Below are 19,446 nucleotides of genomic sequence, written 5' to 3' on the forward strand. Positions count from 1 at the left end.
TGGAATTGAGAGCTCTTAGCACTGCACAGAGAATCTTTTATAATCAGATCTGTGTATAATGTATGCACAAGCAAAGTTTCCTTCCTTTTGGCTAATCACAGAACTTTAGTATGCAAGTAATAATTAGCATATTCAGTTTTTAACATTAATTAGGGAAATCTTAATGAACGGACTAATGGAATAATAATAATAAAGATGACAATACTATCTTCATTTTAAATAAAATGTTTATCTAGTGCTGTATAAAACAATGAAAATCCTTATTTTCAAAGAAATAAACAAAAATGCTCCCAAAACGGGGCTGAAATATATATTCGTATTTAACAATATTTGTATTATTCATGTACATAAATGTCAGCTATATTCTTGAGATGGCACTTCTGATATTAGTAATTCAAAATGTTAAACCCAAATCCTAACCTAATTCAAAATGTTGTCTAATTATCAGTTTTAAAAATGTTTTACATCTTAAAAACACAATATTCTGTTTACCCTAGGTTGTCTGGGGAACTTCTAGTATAGTAAAAGCTTTTTGTAGAGCATCTTTGTGATTTAACGGATACCATCATACCTGCTAGCAATTTTGCAACATTCTGAAAACACTTTCCATAAATCAAAGCCTTAGCCGCAAGAATAAGCAGATGGCAGGAGAACATATTAAAGAATATATCAATTATATTCATTAATGGAAGGCTTCTGGATCATGATGTATCCTAATGGACTAAATGTTTAGCAGTTGTGAAGTCTAGTAGGTATCTCCTCAGATGCTCTTGGCCGATGTTATTATATTGTTTGGTAGTGGGTTCTTAGTGAGTCTGGACAGTGATATTTCACAAGGGATATATAAAAAAAGATGTTTTAATTTTAGTTCTTTAATTGTATTAATATAATAAACAAAGTACCAGGACATATCAAGTGTATTTTTATAAAGATTGCATGTACAGTAGGTAATAAAGTATATTCTGTCACATACATTTACTTAGAAAACAAGACACTGTATGGTTAACAATGAAAAATAGCAATTATTATAAAAATATTCTAGTCTCATGCTAGTAATGTAAATGCCTTTACTGATCTAACAGACTTAACATAATTTTAAATTACAATAATTTTACAGCTTCCATTCATATATACAGCCCTATTAAAGTCAAAAGGTATTATAATAACAATGTTCTTATTAAGATTAAATGACTGAATTATATTTAGTCCTTTATCCGATAAAGCAACTGCAGTTCTGTTTGTTAAAATGTTTGCACGTAGTTTACCTTTTCAAACAGTATCCCCACTCTAGACAGTGAAATAATTTAGGTCTTGTTTCTTAGTATAGCATCTATATCCATTTCATGAATTAAACAAGATGATAATATTTCAACTCCCTTTTCTTTTGTATAATTATCAGTTCACTGGTTCACGTATACTGTAAGAATATCACGACCAGTTTTTAATATCTGCTACTGAAAACGGGCAAAAGCTCCTCATTTAACATATCTGTAAAAAATGAAGATAGTGGCAGAGGGTGTTGGAACAATTTGTATAGCGGGGGTGCAGAGAGCCATTGAACGAACTTGTAAACCCTGTATATGATGGAAACCACTTCAAGCCTGAGGGTGCTGCTGCACCCCCAGCACCCCTAGTTCCAGTATCTATGGATAGTGGATATCCTAGAAGAACTATAGAAGTCTTTCTTTCTTAGGGCCTGAGTCATAGACCCACTCCACACCTCTTGTATAAGACTTCAACAAACAAGGCTGTATTAGAAATAATTTGGCCATATTGCTCATGCACCAAAACCTGCAGTCCCGATACATAATTTACTCATTGACATCAATAGGAGTTTTGCTTCAGGATTTGTCCCCATATTCATCAAATCCCTTTCCTCTGCACAAGCATGCAATGAAGAAAGCATTGTGCCCTGGTTTAAAAAGTACTAAGCTTTAGTACCATCTCACTAAAGCTGAGCAGACACAGAGAATTTGTTATTCTAGGAAGTTTGGGATAGTGAGACCAACACGTAGAGAGCTCTGGCCATCTAGCCTTCTCAGAAGCTTCCTTAACTCAGTAGGGCATGTCTCCATTGCCCTTTTTTTGTAAGCATTAACATGTTTATATTAATAGATCAAACCAGGAAACTATAGACTCTGCCACTGAGGAGCCAACTTAATTTTCTTTTTTCCCCAAAGATTCATCCCTTAGCAGATGTGTCAGAGAAGTATTTCCCACTCTATACCACTGATTTCAGGGGTGACACTATATCTTTTATTAAGTTGTAGTAATTCATAAAAACACTAACGATTATTTGAAATGATGAATTTCTACTGGAAAAATAATTTGATGGCATTGACACAGCATTATCATCATGTGCATTAACATAAGCATTTTCATGAATGACTACAAATTGATGAGAGTGTAGTTGTTGTCAATATATTTATTTGCAGAGACAGCAGTTCAGTATCTGGAAATAGAACCACTGCCTGTTAGATTTCTCATGCAGAAAATACATCTGGTGTTTCATATTGAGGGCATTGTAAGATGAATAAAAATGAACTTTAAAAAAACTCATGGATGCACTGTAATCCTTTTTTAGGACAGCACTTGTAGAAGTGATTAAATTCAGGATCTTCCTTAAAGTCAATATGGTTCCTAGATATGGTCTAAAAATTCAATGGGAAAATCATGTAACACATTCATATTTAATTTCTTTTTCTCCATTATGAGCAAACTCACATTGGTGTATTTGAAACTAATGTAGTAGAAACTACAGTACAAAGACAAATGAAAATACTTGACATTAGCTAACAATTCCCTCCCTTTGGCAGCTGAAATGGGCAATATCTATCCTAAATTAGGAATCTGTGCATGAATGTTACTTTGGATATATCCAATTTTGTATTTGACTTTCACTACAAGCTAGTCCAGTGGTTCTCAACTTATTTATCATTGTGGGCTACATCTGCAGCCCACAATGCGTTACCTGGGCCGCAGGGGCCGGGTGGCAAGGTAGTGGCAGCTTGGACCCCGACCCTTTACCCTCAGAGCTCACGGGTCCGGCCAGCTGCCCAACCCTGGACCTCGGAGCTCACAGGGCCAGGTGACTGCCCCACCCCAGACCCCTGGAGCTGGCCTTTAGCACACAGCTGAGCTGGGCCGCAGCTGTGTGCTAATTGGGCTGCATGTGGCCCGTGGGTTGGAAACTGCTGAGCTAGTCCCTGGCAAAGCTGTGAACTCTAGCGAAGTAGGCTCTTCTTCCTGTATTCAATTACCTGTGGTTAATATCCCTTCAATGCTCCCATCCCCACTCCCGATGTTCTTTAAAAAAAAATACTTAACATGTCAGTTGTTGTTGTTGTTTATTTGCATTGTAGTAACAACTAGGGGCCTCAATCAAGGATCAGAGCCCCGTTGTAATAGGCACTCATATAACAAGAAGAGAGTCCCTGCCCCAAAGCACTTACAGTCTAAATAATTTGATTTATATTAGCTAATAGAACTCCTTGCGTTGACTGAAAAACTCAAATGTTTCCTTTAGACAGATAGAGATTGGTTTTACTACATGTCTGCAATGCTTCCTAGAACCTCACATGAAATTATACAATTTATAAACCCATGTCTTAAACTCCTAGCAATGCACTGAAGTCAGTCCAAGTGAAATGGAATGAGAAGATAAAATACCATCAAGAGTACACCAGATAAGGAAACTGTAGCCCTCAAACTGTTTGGATATGCTGTAGCACACTAGTCAGGTCTGGGCTATGGCCCCTGTACAAACATTTACCTAAGGGAACGATCCATTTAGCAACCTGAATGGATATTCCAGGAGATCTCATTTGACTTCTGGGCACAATTTGTTTTTTTTTAAAGAAAATGAATCTATCAGGGTAAAGACATCATTCTTGGACAATAAATGTAAAGCATTCACTCAACTACCAGCCTGATTGACTCTCCCTTAGCTACTCCACTACCCATATCTATAAGATACCCTTTTTAGGCAGGCTCTGGCAGAGCAAAGTGGAACACAACACTTTTACTTTTGAAACATTTTTTGACTTGCACCAAGACCCCCACAATGCTCTTTTGACTCAGTTGTGGAAAGCTCTGAAGAACTCGGGTCAGCTCAATTTCCGGTGTATTACTATTAGATTTAGAATGATTGCACTTAATCTATTCCAAGTATATACATCACTCTCCAAAATCCCACTATGTACAAAAATCAAGTGTGTTCTCCCTGCCCTCCAACTGCCAAACCTCTGTGGGGTTATCAATCCACATGTTTTGTGAGTGCCCAGTACTAGCATGTTAGAAAGCAGTGGATCATATCAATAGGTATCAGGAATATCCCTTATGATTCCAAGGTCTGCCTACTTCATTTTTATAGTGAATCTAGAGATGAATTTAAAGTGAAATTCTCTCTGACAAAATGCATATAATGGGAATCCAGTGCATTGCCTTCCATATGCAACTGGCTCAAAGACATAGGTATCAATTTAGATATAGTCCCTTTAGAAAAACCTTATTATGCCACAACCGGAAACAAGGTACAATTCACATCTGGAAAAAGCTTTCTCAAGAAAAACAGTAGAGAGAAGAGTTTGCAACAAAGAGCTGGTGTTAGCCATATTAGCACTAATGGCTGTTTTTATTTGTACTAACTGTAACACTGAATATATTCATTGTGTCTTGAACATACCTGCACTCTTAGTATTTTCTGTTGCCTGAACAGAATCTGTCTTGAAGCTGCTTAAACCTTGCATCTGTTTGTCTGATTAATTCTTTTAAATCAGTATCATTATGGTAGTTTTTGTTTTTCTTCAGTTACACTAAAGCATTTGAAAATAAATATAAAATATTGGATACTTTTCTAAATAGGAATAAAACAGAAATGATAAGGATTCTGAACACAACTTTATGGACTTTGTGGCTTCATTATAAAAAGAAGGAGATGCAGTTCACGAAGCACTGAATTTATGCGGACTTTACTCTGACAAGAGCCCTGTGGTCCCTTTTTTTTGATGTTTGTAACCTTCTCTGTTGCAGGAACATCACATTCAAACATTTCCTCGTTGTGTTGCAATTGTTGTATATATTGAAATTTCTCCTTTTCATTTAAAAAGAAATTAACAAATATTTCTGACTAAAACATCGTTAAATTTGAGCGAACCGAGTGGTAGATTCCACAGAGTTTTTGCAATGTGGGTCTTCATTTTTCTGGGAACCATTTTAATACTGCTGTGAGAATGTGAGGGGAAATGGCTAAAGCCTTCCCAGTGAACAAGGAAGGGTCTGTGCAAATGCTAGCTCTGAACAGATGTAGTCAATTCTGGGCAAAGAGATATGAATCCAGGTCCATCTTTCGTCTTTCTGTGACATATGCACTCACCTACATCCTACCCATGGAGCAGCTTATGTCCACAACAGTTCTCCACCTTCTTAGAACTGAGTACAAACATCACACTTAAATTCATAATACAATCTCTTAGCACCAACAAAAGATTATCAAAATTAATATGCCCTTTCTAGTTTTAGAAATCATCTCCATCATCTGTGCTAAAGCTACTTCTTCTGCTGCTCTCTTTTGATGCAGCAGGTGATATTGAAGACAAGAGTGGATCTGTTCCAAATGGCGATATTGTGTCATCCAGTAAGATTTCTTCTAACCTTTGTTCTTCTTTTGAAGCAGCACTAAAAGACAAATCGGTGAAATGCGAGAGAGGATCAGAAAAGGCTGTGGATCCATCACAAAGGTCAGCACTTGGTCCATGTACCAGAACCAGTTGCTGAGAATAGTCTATGGAATTCTCCTCTGGATATGTCTGTTGCTTGATGACCTGGGCAGCTACATCCACAGCACTGAGTGAAGACATGAGTGGTAGCCCATGCGCACGAGCCTGTATTTCTAGTTCCTAAGGTTTCAAACAAAAAAGATTTAAATAATGATTTTGGAAGGGAACTTCATTTCTTTAGAACCACTGTAGGTAAGAAATATGCATACAGATTGTACATGCACAGTAACTCTTAATCCACTTGTGGCAATATGTTTAAAAATACAATATATGGACAATCCATGATAAATAACAACAAACAACCTGGGCTGGTTTTCTTTTTAATTCTCAGCCTGTAGCTAAGTGAACGCCCTATGGGAATATAAGAGAGATGACAATCCCCATAATACCATTACCTACAGTACTGAGCCACTTAAAGGTGATGGAAAAATGCTGCAGATATTTCTACTTATTAATTATCCACAAAAATTCAAGGCTGCTATCTGGAGAGATAGCGGGTACCTTACCTGATGATATATTTCTTTAAATCTTGCATTTCAAGCTATGGAGACCAGATTCTGATACTTTATGTCACATGAGCAGATGATGTGTGACTTAATATAACATGGCACAATGTACCCCAAGGCAATGCAATGCCGTGGAAATTTTACAAAGAGGAAAAGAAAATATGGAGGAGGATTTAGTGTTCAATATAGTTTTAGGGAAACAAATGAATTTTTTTGCTGTAGTTATAATGTAGATATACTACATACGGCAACATTTCTTCAAAATATTGTATTAGTTCTCTATAAATATGTTACCTTGCATAAGGCCTAATTATCAAAGGATTTTTCTAGAAATCTAAAGAACTTGCATAGCAATAAATACAGACTCGCAAAATTATGTAAAACTGTACCATTCCTGAAAAAGGCCAATCCACTTTTAATAAATGGCATTTAGGAGAAAAAAAATGATAAAGATGAATTAAATTCGATGATGGATAAGTAGTGAGAAATCTTTGTAGTTCATAGTGACATTCTTATACAAACCTGAATTCGAAGCAGAAGTCTTCTGTTAGTCTGCTCTAATTTCTTCTGTCTGTGTTCTAATTCTCTAGCTCTCTGTTGTTCTTTTTGTAGCCACTTGATGTACTCCACTGATGCTTTTAAAATAGTTCCTTTGTTCCAGCGCATATCACTGCAGAATGTAGAGATAACCTTTTCACAATTGTGCATGTCAGCAGAATTCATAAGAACTTACAAAATCTTTTACATTAATATGAAATAATGATTTACATGACTATTATTCACTCTTAGATATTATTGCTTCTGAATGGAAATTTTAATAGAATAGTTAAGAAGCCCTTATATAGTAAAATTAATCCCAGAATGAAAATAAGTGTCAAAAGAAAGTAATAAAGTGACTTTTTGTGGGAGAGCTAAATGCAATATCATGATTCTACCATTACAGTTTTTATATTTTTAGTGAAAATTGCTTTTATTATTAACTCTAAGATTAAAATCTCTGTGCAGTATTTCTGCATTAATGAACTAGGAAATATACATTACTTAGGACTTAAGCCTAAATTTTTAAAGATCATTTCAAATATACTACTCCTTTTACCTGACTTTCTAATGAGGTAGCTTTTATGCTTGTCGGGAAAAAAATTGTCTGGGCTGAATGCTGGTCCTCACTGATGGTGAAGCAGACAAATTATAGTTTAGCAATCACATGGAGTGTAATATGACAAAACTTTCTCACTCAAACCCTTTGACCACACTTGAATCAATATATAGCTGGTTAAGCAGCACAAATAAAAATACATCCCAAATACTTCTTCTCCAAGGATCAGACTGTCTGTGGCACTGACCAACAAAGATCTTAAGCACATGCTTAATTGTAAGCACACAAGTAGTCCCATTAAAGTCAATGTGCTTAAAGTTAACATTGCACTCAAGGACTTTGTGGATCTGTGGCCTTGAAACAAAATGGATTTTATGAAGCGTGCAGATTTTTGATATAGTTCTAAATCTTATAATACAGGTATGGGTACAGCCTGCATGACAGATACAGATTGCAAGATTTTAGCAAATCCATGTCACCAATTTCAAAGACAGAATGCCTGTAGGAGTCCACACAGAGGAAAGAACTCACATGGCCCCGGGTCCTGTATATATAATAGCTGATTGTGACAAATATGATAATTTCCTGCAATATTCTGGACAAACCTTATTGAATTAAGTTTTAGGAGCTCATTGTATTAAATATGCAAATTATTGCATATTATTGTGGGATTGTATGTAACATTTCTAGTAGGGAAACATGGCTAATGTAAACCCCGGGAAGTATTATGAGCTTCTAAGGACTATTTGAAACAATGGATCAAACAAGTATGAACTTTTAAAGTTAAGTGGGTCTCCCACAAAATCTCTAGGGGTGGTGTATACCAATATACCTCTGGTTATGTAAGAACTCTGCCTTTTGAAGCACTGACACGCTCCTGAGGAGGGACCTTTGTCTGCTGATCGCCTGTTACATGAGGACAAGATGATACTGCCAAGAATGACCTCGAGCAGATCACTGAAGACTACGTGGCTCTGGGAAGAAGGATAAAGGAGTTTGAGGCGCAAGTGGTGTCTCGTCCATCCTCCCCATGGAAGAAAAAGGCCCGGATAGAGACCGTCGAATCGTGGAAGTCAATGAATGGCTACGGAGGTGGTGTCTGAGAGAAGGCTCTGGATTCTTTGACCATGGGATGGTGTTCCAAGAAGGAGGAGTGCTAGGCAGAGATGGGCTCCACCTAACGAAGAGAGGGAAGAGCATCTTCGCAAGCAGGCTGGCTAACGTAGTGAGGAGGGCTTTAAACTAGGTTCACCGGGGAAGGAGACCAAAGCCATGAGGTAAGTGGGGAAGTGGGATACCGGGAGGAAGCACGAGCAGGAGAGCACGAGAGGGGAGGGCTCCTGCCTCATACTGAGAAAGAGGGACGATCAGCGAGTTATCTCAAGTGCCTATACACAAATGCAAGAAGCCTGGGAAACAAGCAGGGAGAAATGGAAGTCCTGGTACAGTCATGGAATTATGATCTGATTGGAATAACAGAAACTTGGTGGGATAACTCACATGACTGGAGTACTGTCATGGATGGATATAAACTGTTCAGGAAGGACAGGCAGGGCAGAAAAGGTGGGGGAGTTGCATTGTATATAAGAGAGCAGTATGACTGCTCAGAGCTCCAGTATGAAACTGCAGAAAAACCTGAGAGTCTCTGGATTAAGTTTAGAAATGTGAGCAACAAAGGTGATGTCGTGGTGGGAGTCTGCTATAGACCACCGGACCAGGGGGATGAGGTGGACGAGGCTTTCTTCCGGCAACCAATGGAAGTTACTAGATCGCAGGCCCTGGTTCTCATGGGAGACTTCAATCACCCTGATATCTGTTGGGAGAGCAATACAGCTGTGCACAGATAATCCACGAAGTTTCTGGAAAATGTAGGGGACAATTTCCTGGTGCAAGTGCTGGAGGAACCAACTAGGGGCAGAGCTCTTCTTGACCTGCTTCTCACAAACCGGGAAGAATTAGTCAGGGAAGCAAAAGTGGATGGGAACCTGGGAGGCAGTTACCATGAGATGGTCGAGTTCAGGATCCTGACACAAGGAAGAAAGGAGAACAGCAGAATATGGACCCTGGCCTTCAGAAAAGCAGACTGACTCCCTCAGGGAACTGATGGACAGGATCCCCTGGGAGAATAACATGAGGGGGAAAGGAGTCCAGGAGAGCTGGTTGTATTTTAAAGAATCCTTATTGAGATTACAGGAACAAACCATCCCGATGTGTAGAAAGAATAGTAAATATGGCAGGCGACCAGCTTGGTTTAACAGTGAAATCCTTGCTGATCTTAACCACAAAAAAGAAGCTTACAAGAAATGGAAGATTGCACAAATGACCAGGGAGGAGTATAAAAATATTGCTCCGGCATGCAGGAGTGAAATCAGAAAGGCCAAATGACACTTGGAGTTGCAGCTAGCAAGAGATGTTAAGAGTAACAAGAAGGGTTTCTTCAGGTATGTTAGCAACAAGAAGAAAGTCAAGGAAAGTGTGGGCCCCTTACTGAATGAGGGAGGCAACCTAATGACAGAGGATGTGGAAAAAGCTAATGTACTCAATGCTTTTTTTGCCTCTGTCTTCACGAACAAGGTCAACTCCCAGACTACGGCACTGGGCAGCACAGCATGGGGAGGAGGTGACCAGCCCTTTATGGAGAAAGAAGTGGTTTGGGACTATTTAGAAAAGCTGGACAAGAACAAGTCCATGGGGCCAGATGTGCTGCATCCAAGAGTGCTAAAGAAGTTGGCGGATGTGATTGCAGAGCCGTTGGCCATTATCTTTGAAAAGTCATGGCGATTGGGGGTGGTCCCGGACGACTGGAAAAAGGCTAATGTAGTGCCCATCTTTAAAAAAGGGAAGGAGGAGGATCCGGGGAACTACAGGTCAGTCAGCCTCACCTCAGTCCCTGGAAAAATAATGGAGCAGGTCCTCAAGGAATCAATTCTGAAGCACAAGGACAAGTGCAGAGTCCTGCACTTAGGACGGAAGAATCCCATGCACTGGTACAGACTAGGGACCGAATGGCTAGGCAGCAGTTCTGCAGAAAAGGACCTAGGGATTACAGTGGACAAGAAGCTGGATATGAGTCAACAGTGTTCCCTTGTTGCCAAGAAGGCTAATGGCATTTTGGGAGGTATAAGTAGGAGCATTGCCAGCAGATCGAGGGACGTGATCGTTCTCCTCTATTCGACATTGATGAGGCCTCATCTGGAGTACTGTGTCCAGTTTTCGGCCCCACACTACAAGAAGGATGTGAAAAAATTGGAAAGCATCCAGTGGAGGGCAAAAAAATGATTAGGGGACTGGAACACATGACTTATAAGGAGAGGTTGAGGGAATTGGGATTGTTTTGTCTGTGGAAGAGAAGAATGAGGGGGGATTTGATAGCTGCTTTCAACTACCTGAAAGGGGGTTCCAAAGAGGATGGATCTAGACTGTTCTCAGTGGTATCAGATGACAGAATGAGGAGTAATGGTCTCAAGTTGCAGTGGGGGATGTTTAGGTTGGATATTAGGAAAAACTTTCTCACTAGGAGGGTGGTGAAGCACTGGAATGGGTTACCTAGGGAGGTGGTGGAATCTCCTTTCTTTGAAATTTTAAAGATCAGGCTTGACAAAGCCCTGGCTGGGATGATTTAGTTGGGGATTGGTCCTGCTTTGAGCAGGGAGTTGGACTAGATGACCTCCTGAGGTCCCTTCCAACCCTGATATTCTATGATTCTAAGATCAGAGGCCCATCCTGTATACAGGAGTGGCTCATACATTCATGAGTGTGTTCATTCTGAGCCAAGGTGGTTATGAACTTGTAACCTTAGAGAAAACGCCCTTGGTGGGGTTTGAAGGACTGGAGCCCTTGCTGGAGTTGCAGTGAGCTCTGATAAGCATGTGTGTAGGTTTCTTTATTGTTTAAATATATTTTCTCTATAATGTTTTCACCTTAAGAATAAATGGCTTGATTAGGAAAAGGTGTATGGTACCTTATAACTATGCGCAATTACGCTGATTATAGCCTATGAGGAGAAAAGCAAAGCAGGCCTATTCAGGCAGTCTGACTTGCTGGGGAATTCATAGAGCAGGCAAGGAACTTTGCCACCTGCAAATACCCTGGTCAGGAGGGAGTGAGACGCATGTCTCTTCCCAAGAAACGTGACAGCCGGGGAGTCACAAGCCTGAGAGTGGGTGCCCTTGGTGGACCACACAGGGGCAGTACTAGTTCAGTTGCCATGAACTGTGACACTGATTGGATGTAGTCAATTGGGATCTGGAGGTGGGGTAAGAGGTAACCCATATAGGCTGCTTTGCAGGATCAGGGCCATTAATGTATACTCATATATGCTCTGTAAATGGTGAAAATGAAATATAAATTTTAAAACAAATCAATCATAGAATAGCAGGGTTGAAAGGGACTTCAGAAGGTCATCTAGTCCAACCCCCTGCTCAAAGCAGTACCAATCCCCAATTTTTGCCTCAGATCCCTAAATGGCCCCCTCAAGGACTGAACTCACAATGCTGGGTTTAGCAGGCCAATGCTCAAACCACTGAGCTATCCCTCCCCCAAAATAATCAGTTCCCATTGCTTTTTGGACTGTAGGCACCAAAAGAGCACAGAAAGAGACTTCTTTTGACTATTTCAGAGACAGCCTTGGAAAACTGTACTCACCCACTAACCTGTGGTGACGAAAATATCATTAATATTTTCTCTATTTTCAAGGAAACGAGTGAGTGACTAGATCTTGTGCCTGATTTGGTAAATTTTCATGGCAATTTTGCAAAGTGAGACTGAAATAAGAATACTTATAGCATATTCTTCAGAGAAACACATCCAAAATGGGTTTTTGCCAATCCTCCTATCCACATAAGGTCAGCCTGTCCTATCAAGGAGCCAGAACAATACCATGAGAATTATGTGTCCACTCACAACCAACTGGTTCAGCTTGAAAATAAAGAATATAATGCTGCAAAATTAGGTGCCAAGATACTTCAATGTTCAACAAATTAGAAATTCTTAAGATAGCATCATCTTCACCGTGGAAAAATAATTCATACAAAACTGTCAAGTATTTTTTGCAACAGTTTCACACAAGTGTTGTTATTCAAAAACAGTCAAATTTTGACAAAAAAGTTTTTTCAATGTATATTCCTCCTGGACATAAGAATAAACCATGTGTTATAGACTATACTTTGAACCCACTAATCAACAACTGGAAATCTTTTTTTTTTTAACAGAATAACGTTAGTAACCTTAATATAATGTTCTGAATATTATTTACATTTCCTAATTGTGCTGGCTGGACATTTCTACTGATATAATGGTGCTATTTTTATCTCTTTCTTTAAGTTAGATCTTCACTAAGAGTCTAATTGCTACATTCAGACTTACAATGGAAATAGTCAACTGCTACATGGCTCACAAGCGTTAAGGCACAAATGCTAGACAGGTGACGTTAACTAGATAAGGTGACATTAACAAATTTGAGGGGCTTGCCCACCAATGTGAACTCTGATGAAAAGCTTGTAGCCCTTCTGATATCACTTTACTAAAGAATTTTGAATCCTTGGTTTTAAGTCTGGAAGTTCTGGACTGAATGACATCAGTCACACTTTCTTAAGTGTGATATCCAATAAGCGTATTGTTCAATACCTGATAGTTAGTACAAAATTCCTCCTAATTGGCATATATATGGTGGGATGTCTTACAAAATAAGAGTATTATAGCTAATCCTTCCAGTGCATGAAAGAGAGACAGAAGTTCCCTCATACACTAGGACTGATGCAGGGAGGGGAAAGGCATGCAACAGCAAAGGATTGGTTGGGGATCAGCTGATGTATGACAGTGCCATCCATAGGCCCTTTGCTTCATCCATACTTATTTATGTCATCAACAGAGGAGAGCTGATGAAAGAGCTTCTGTGCTGGCTCTACATCAAGAGGTTCCCCTTCTACTAGTGTGATTTTCCTGGGACAGCTATGCCCACTTTAGCACCACCTTCTGCTGGCAGTGCAGCATAACAGGTTGCATAACAATTACCTCACAGGTTGCATAACAATTACCTGCAGTATGCCTAGCTCTAGTTAGTAATTGGCCCTCACTTCCTTGAGAGCTGAGTTCATCAACATTAAGACAAAAAATCATGGAATCTGAAAAATATTGTCACTTAAGAAAAAAATAAAACAACATCAGAATAATTTAGCAATTCCCATAACATTTTCCTGTTCTTTAAACTTTGAAATTCTAAGCTGAAATGCAGTTAAAGTTAAGTGAAAAGTGACTGCAAATGTCATTGTGGAATTCTGTGTTTATTGTCTCCCAGTGATTTCTATATCAACCTTGCTCAGTTTACAGAGAGAATTATGATTTTCTAGCTACCAGTGCTGCAAACTCATCTGAGAATCTGCAAAGTCACGCAGTTGATGTTAGTTGTTATTTATTTTATTTGCAAATAATATTTTAAATAATTGGAACCATCAAACTGTGCATATAACTAGCCTGTAGACCTTCAGGGAGTTATTATTTGTTATTCTTGTCCTCTTTCCCCATTCTTTTCTATTCCTTGTCATACTCATATAATGTCTTAAATTAGGCCCAAGTCTTGTAAATACTTACATATATAACTCAAGACACAAGAGCAGGTCACTTAAGCACTTACAGGACTAGGACCTTAGACTGTAAACTTTTCACAATAAGGACTGTGTCCAGGGCCATCCCTAGCCCTAATGGCGCCCCAGGTGAGGAGCATCTTCAGTGCTCCCCTTCCATTTATTAAACTTTTGAATACCTTATTTTTTATTGCATATGTAATATGTAGCCCATTTCACAATTTGGATGCACCATTTGTATGCATGGTTTTCCCTGTCATATAAAATGATAAATTTGCATGCTAGGATCTGTAAATCTGTATTTATTCATGTCCTATATAAGCAAATAAAAATTAGTTTCCTCTAAGCTTATAGAAATTTTTTATAGAATAGCTGAAATGTACTAACATCAAGAAATTGAACTATGCACGAACATTGGGTGGACCAGTATTAAATAGTATTACAGTAGGTGACAGCCTTAGAAGATTAACCCAAGTCCTTTAGTTCAAAAGGTCGCTTTTCTTGCCTTTGCCCACACAAAATGAAGCACAGCATCAGAGAGATCCAAATAGTGGCCAATGGAATTTTCAAGTGATAAAATAGCAAACAATGTCAATCTCTTGTTGACCATCATCGATCGAAGATATGTTTTAATGAGCCTGAGCTTTGAAAAGCTGTGCTCATCACTCATGGCTGTGACAGGCAGCATGAGCAGAATCCTCAAAGCTATCCACACAGTAGGAAAAGTGTCCTTCAGCTCTGCATCATGAAGGAATTGGAGAACTTGGAGTGGAGAGTGCTTCCCATGTGGCAAAATATAACAGAAGTTGTCTAGTTCGACGTATGGGTCTTTATCATTGACATCCAAACATTCCCTATGTGTCAGCATCCAGTGAAGGTCAGTACAATTGTTCAAGAGTGTTTTCCTGTCCACCAGCAGCTTACTAAGGTCATAAAAAACCACCCAGGTCTTTTCATGGTGCTTCATTTATCCGAACCTTTCTTCGATGGACACTCAAGCAGTGTCAACGAGTGAGCAAAAAAACTCCCTCTTGATTTTTCTTCCTGGCTTCCCATCACCTCATCTCTTCCCTTGTAGCCAAGCTGTCTCTTCTTCCGATGAATATGAGTTTCTCTGAAGATTCAACTCCTAAGTTTTCTGCCATTTCTTTGGCAGCAGTGATAGAATCTTCAAATCCATTGTCTCTGTAGGCCACAACAAAATCAAGGCAGCTTCTCATCAAAGTAGTAGCAGTCACGATGTCCATCGACTGAGTTTGTAATACCTTGCTTACAATGTTTACTTGGAACAGGAGATCATGCCAAACCACAACTGAGACCAGAAATTTGAAGTCAGTTTCTAGTTTGCCAGGCTATGAATCTTGTGTCAGATTCCGGCCTCAGTTTTACTTGACTGTGCCAATTCCATTAGGGCGTCGTAAACCTCAGTCACTTGGTACCTCACTGGCCTTACGCTGTCAATGCAGCTCTCCCAGTGAGTGTCACTTAGTGGCTTCACATCAGATTTGTAACACTGTCCATGAGGATTTTCCTCCTGATAGTTGATGCTGAAAACAGGACGTATATCCTTTGCTGTAATCTGAAGATACTGAATCTAAAGATGATGACACTGCATCTGACACAACCAGGGCGAGGGAATCGCATCCAAAAGGCATGAAGGAAGCTCTTGGATTCAGCGCAAGGGTCCTTGCCTGGACAACCCTGTTTCTTCCTTTCATTTTAGCACCATTGTCGTAACCTTGGCTGCAGCAGTCCTGAAGCTTTATTTTACTCTCATTCATAGATTCATAGATATTAAGGTCAGAAGGGACCATTATGATCATCCAGTCTGACCTTCTGCACAATGCAGGTGACAGAATCACCCACTCCTGCGATAAACCTCTCACCTATGTCTGAGCTATTGAAGTCCTCAAATCATGGTTTAAAGACTTCAAGGTGCAGAGAATCCTCCAGCAAGTGACCCGTGCCCCATGCTACAAAGGAAGGTGAAAAACCCCCAGGGCATCTTCCAATCTGCCATTCAAAATGTTCATAAACAGTTCTGTTAGGCTTTTTCCAGTGGAGTCGTCCACAGACTGGAAACAGATAAAGTGTTCTTTTACTTGGATAGAGCCATCCTCATTGTCAGCAAAGCTTACTATAAATGACATCTTTTCACTGTGACTAATGTCAGGAGTGCAGTTCATTATTATAGTGTAGTACTTTGCTTTGCTGAGCCACATCAATATGTTATCAAGCACCTTCCTTGCCATAAGGTCAGTCAATTCATTTTGAATTGTTTTGCTGCAGTAATGGTCCATAGTTTCTTTACAAACTACTTGACGTAGGTGCTCACGCATGACATTGTCGTATTTCCAAGGAGCTCTACCAAACTGAGAAAATTACCATTATGTTAAGTGAACAACTTACCTGATGAGCCCTGGAAAGCCAAACTATTAGTCACTATTTCACTGTTCAAGTCATAAAACACAAGTATACTTTCACAATTACACAATAAAACAAGGTTCCCAATATTGCAGCTGGGATTTCACTTCAGTTTGTTCTTATATCTCACTGATTGACTGGCAACATCCTGCCCCTTATATATCCTTGAGGGCATGGATAACAACATTCTAGGAGGTTTGAGGAAAATGTAGTTCTCAGAAAGTTTGGAAGGTTCCATGAGATTCTACAAAGATCCAGAACGTTCTAGGAGGTTAGTGAAACATGAATCCACATACGGAATACCTGAAACATTTACTTCCAACATTCTAATTTTCCCTTTTGTCGCTAACAACAAAAACAGCACCCCAAGCCCGGCGTCTCCCAAGCCCAGCACCCCAGACAGTTGCCTGGGTCATCTGCTCCTTAATCTGGCCCTGACTGTCTCTTCCTATGTGTTAGCCCATCACAGTGAAACCTCAGTACTGCCCATGGCATCTGTGTGCTACTGTAACAATAATCTTACCCCAGACTATTATATTATGTGTAGGGTTAAGATTTTGTCACTTTTATTTTTTAGTAAAAGTTAGGCACAGGTTATGGGCAATAAACAAAAATTCACAGAAGCCCGTGACCTGTCCCTGACTTTTACTAAAAAGAATGGTAACAAAATAGGGCTGACGGGGATGAGAACCCGAGCCCTGCTGCTGGAGGAGAGGAGGGGCAGGGGTCCAGACCTGCCACTGCTGCGGCTCACAGCTCTGGGGTCAGAAATATTCTTTCCATTTCTTCTTCAGTTTCACTGGAGATACCATGAGAAAGATAGTTATTATTTTGGTACTTCCAGGTTCCATCTGGAGCCTGGGTGAACCAATCAGAACCGGAACTTGGAAGTGCTGAGACATATGAAAAGGAAAATGGAAAAAAATACATATATTTAAATGCACTGGTTTTGAATTTTCAGCAAAATATCAGTGTTTGGTTGTGGTTTTTTCCCAGTTTTATTTTTAAATGATTTTACTTGCCTGTTAATAGTTTTGCATTTTGAAAGTACCTATCACTTGGATATCTAAGCCCTTAAAATTAAACTAAAAAGACAAAGTATTTTGTAACTTAATAGAGACAATATTCCCACCTCAAGTTTTCTCCCACTGAAAAAGCAAGTTCAAAACATCTATTCAGTTAAGCAATGTAATCCATGCCCCTAAGCATAAAATTAAACGAAAAAGAAGAAAAGGGATTTCAATGCAGTCAGGAGTGAGTCCCCTGTGAACTTCAACTGGATCAAAACAAGTTCAGCAAAGACACAAGAAAATAAAAGTGAGATACAAACACTTCTAAGAAGCAAAATCTGCCTTGTAAATGTCGATCATAGAAACATAGAAATGTAGGGCTGGAAGGGACCTCCAGAGGTGATCTAGTCCAGCCCTCTGCGCTGACTCAGGACCAAGTAAACATAGATCATCCCCGAAGGTGTTTGTCTAACCCAGTGGTGGGCAAACTTTTTGGTCCGAGAGCCACATCAGGGTTGTGAAACTGTATGGAGGGCTGGGTAGGGAAGGCTGTGCCTCCCCAAAGAGCCTGGCCCGGGCAACCTATCCGCCCCCTCCCACTTCCCGCCCCCTGATTGCCCCCCTCAGAACTCCCAAACCATCCAATCCCCCCTGCTCCTTGTCCCCTGACCACCCTCTCCTGGGACACCCTACCCCTAACCACCCCCCCAGGACCCCACACCCTAGAATCATAGAATCATAGAATATCAGGGTTGGAAGGGACCTCAGGAGGTCATCTAGTCCAACCCCCTGCTCAAAGCAGGACCAATCCCCAACTAAATCATCCCAGCCAGGGCTTTGTCAAGCTGGGCCTTAAAAACCTCGAAGGAAGGAGATTCCACCACCTCCCTAGGTAACCCATTGCAGTGCTTCACCACCCTCCCAGTGAAAAAGTTTTTCCCAATATCCAACCTAAACATCCCCCATTGCAACTTGAGACCATTACTCATTGCTCTGTCATCTGCTACCACTGAGAACAGTCTAGATCCATCCTCTCTGGAACCACCTCTCAGGTAGTTGAAAGCAGCTATCAAATCCCCCCTCATTCTTCTCTTCTGCAGACTAAACAATCCCAGTTCCCTCAGCCTCTCCTCATAAGTCATGTGTTCCAGACCCCTAATCATTTTTGTTGCCCTTCACTGGACTCTCTCCAATTTATCCACATCCTTCTTGTAGTGTGGGGCCCAAAACTGGACACAGTACTCCAGATGAGGCCTCACCAATGTCGAATAGAGGGGAACGATCATGTCCCTCGATCTGCTCGCTATGCCCCTACTTATACATCCCAAAATGCCATTGGCCTTCGTGGCAACAAGGGCACACTGCTGACTCATATCCAGCTTCTGGTCCACTGTCACCCCTAGGTCCTTTTCCGCAGAACTGCTGCCTAGCCATTCGGTCCCTAGTCTGTAGCTGTGCATTGGGTTCTTCCGTCCTAAGTGCAGGACCCTGCACTTGTCCTTATTGAACCTCATCAGATTTCTTTTGGCCCAATCCTCCAATTTGTCTAGGTCCCTCTGTATCCTATCCCTGCCCTCCAGCATATCTACTACTCCTCCCAGTTTAGTATCATCCGCAAATTTGCTGAGAGTGCAATCCATACCATCCTCCAGATCATTTATGAAGATACTGAACAAAACCGGCCCCAGGACCGACCCCTGGAGCACTCCACTTGACACCGGCTGCCAACTAGACATGGAGCCATTGATCACTACCTGTTGAGCCCGACAACCTAGCCAACTTTCTACCCACCTTATAGTGCATTCATCCAGCCCATACTTCTTTAACTTGCTGACAAGAATACTGTGGGAGACTGTGTCAAAAGCTTTGCTAAAGTCAAGAAACAATACATCCACTGCTTTCCCTTCATCCACAGAACCAGTAATCTCATCATAGAAGGTGATTAGATTAGTCAGGCATGACCTATCCAACCCCCCCTGCTCCCTGTCCCCTGATTGCCCCACCCCCTATCCATACCCCCACCCCCTGTCAGGCCCCCCAGGACTCCCATGC

At 40.5% G+C, this 19,446-nt stretch overlaps 1 protein-coding gene across 7 annotated transcripts in view; it reads right to left on the reverse strand.

Annotated features, from left to right (window-relative positions):
• Positions 1 to 217: 217 nt before the first annotated feature.
• The window catches only part of TFEC (transcription factor EC), a 183,184-nt gene continuing 163,955 nt past the window's right edge, over positions 218 to 19,446 (reverse strand). For 6 of the 7 annotated variants that reach the window (XM_037888906.2, XM_043549827.1, XM_037888907.2 and 3 more), the window contains 2 exons: positions 6,806 to 6,953; positions 224 to 5,897 (listed from right to left, as the gene is read on the reverse strand). In XM_037888906.2, coding sequence (XP_037744834.1) covers positions 5,517 to 5,897; positions 6,806 to 6,953 — 529 coding nt within the window. In that variant the 3' untranslated portion in view covers positions 224 to 5,516. Of the gene's footprint in view, positions 5,898 to 6,805; positions 6,954 to 19,446 lie in introns of all 7 variants that reach the window. The other variant, XM_037888905.2, reaches the window with a different exon arrangement.

This window comes from Chelonia mydas, chromosome 1, assembly GCF_015237465.2.
Source record: "Chelonia mydas isolate rCheMyd1 chromosome 1, rCheMyd1.pri.v2, whole genome shotgun sequence".
NCBI classification, from domain to species: Eukaryota; Metazoa; Chordata; order Testudines; family Cheloniidae; genus Chelonia; species Chelonia mydas.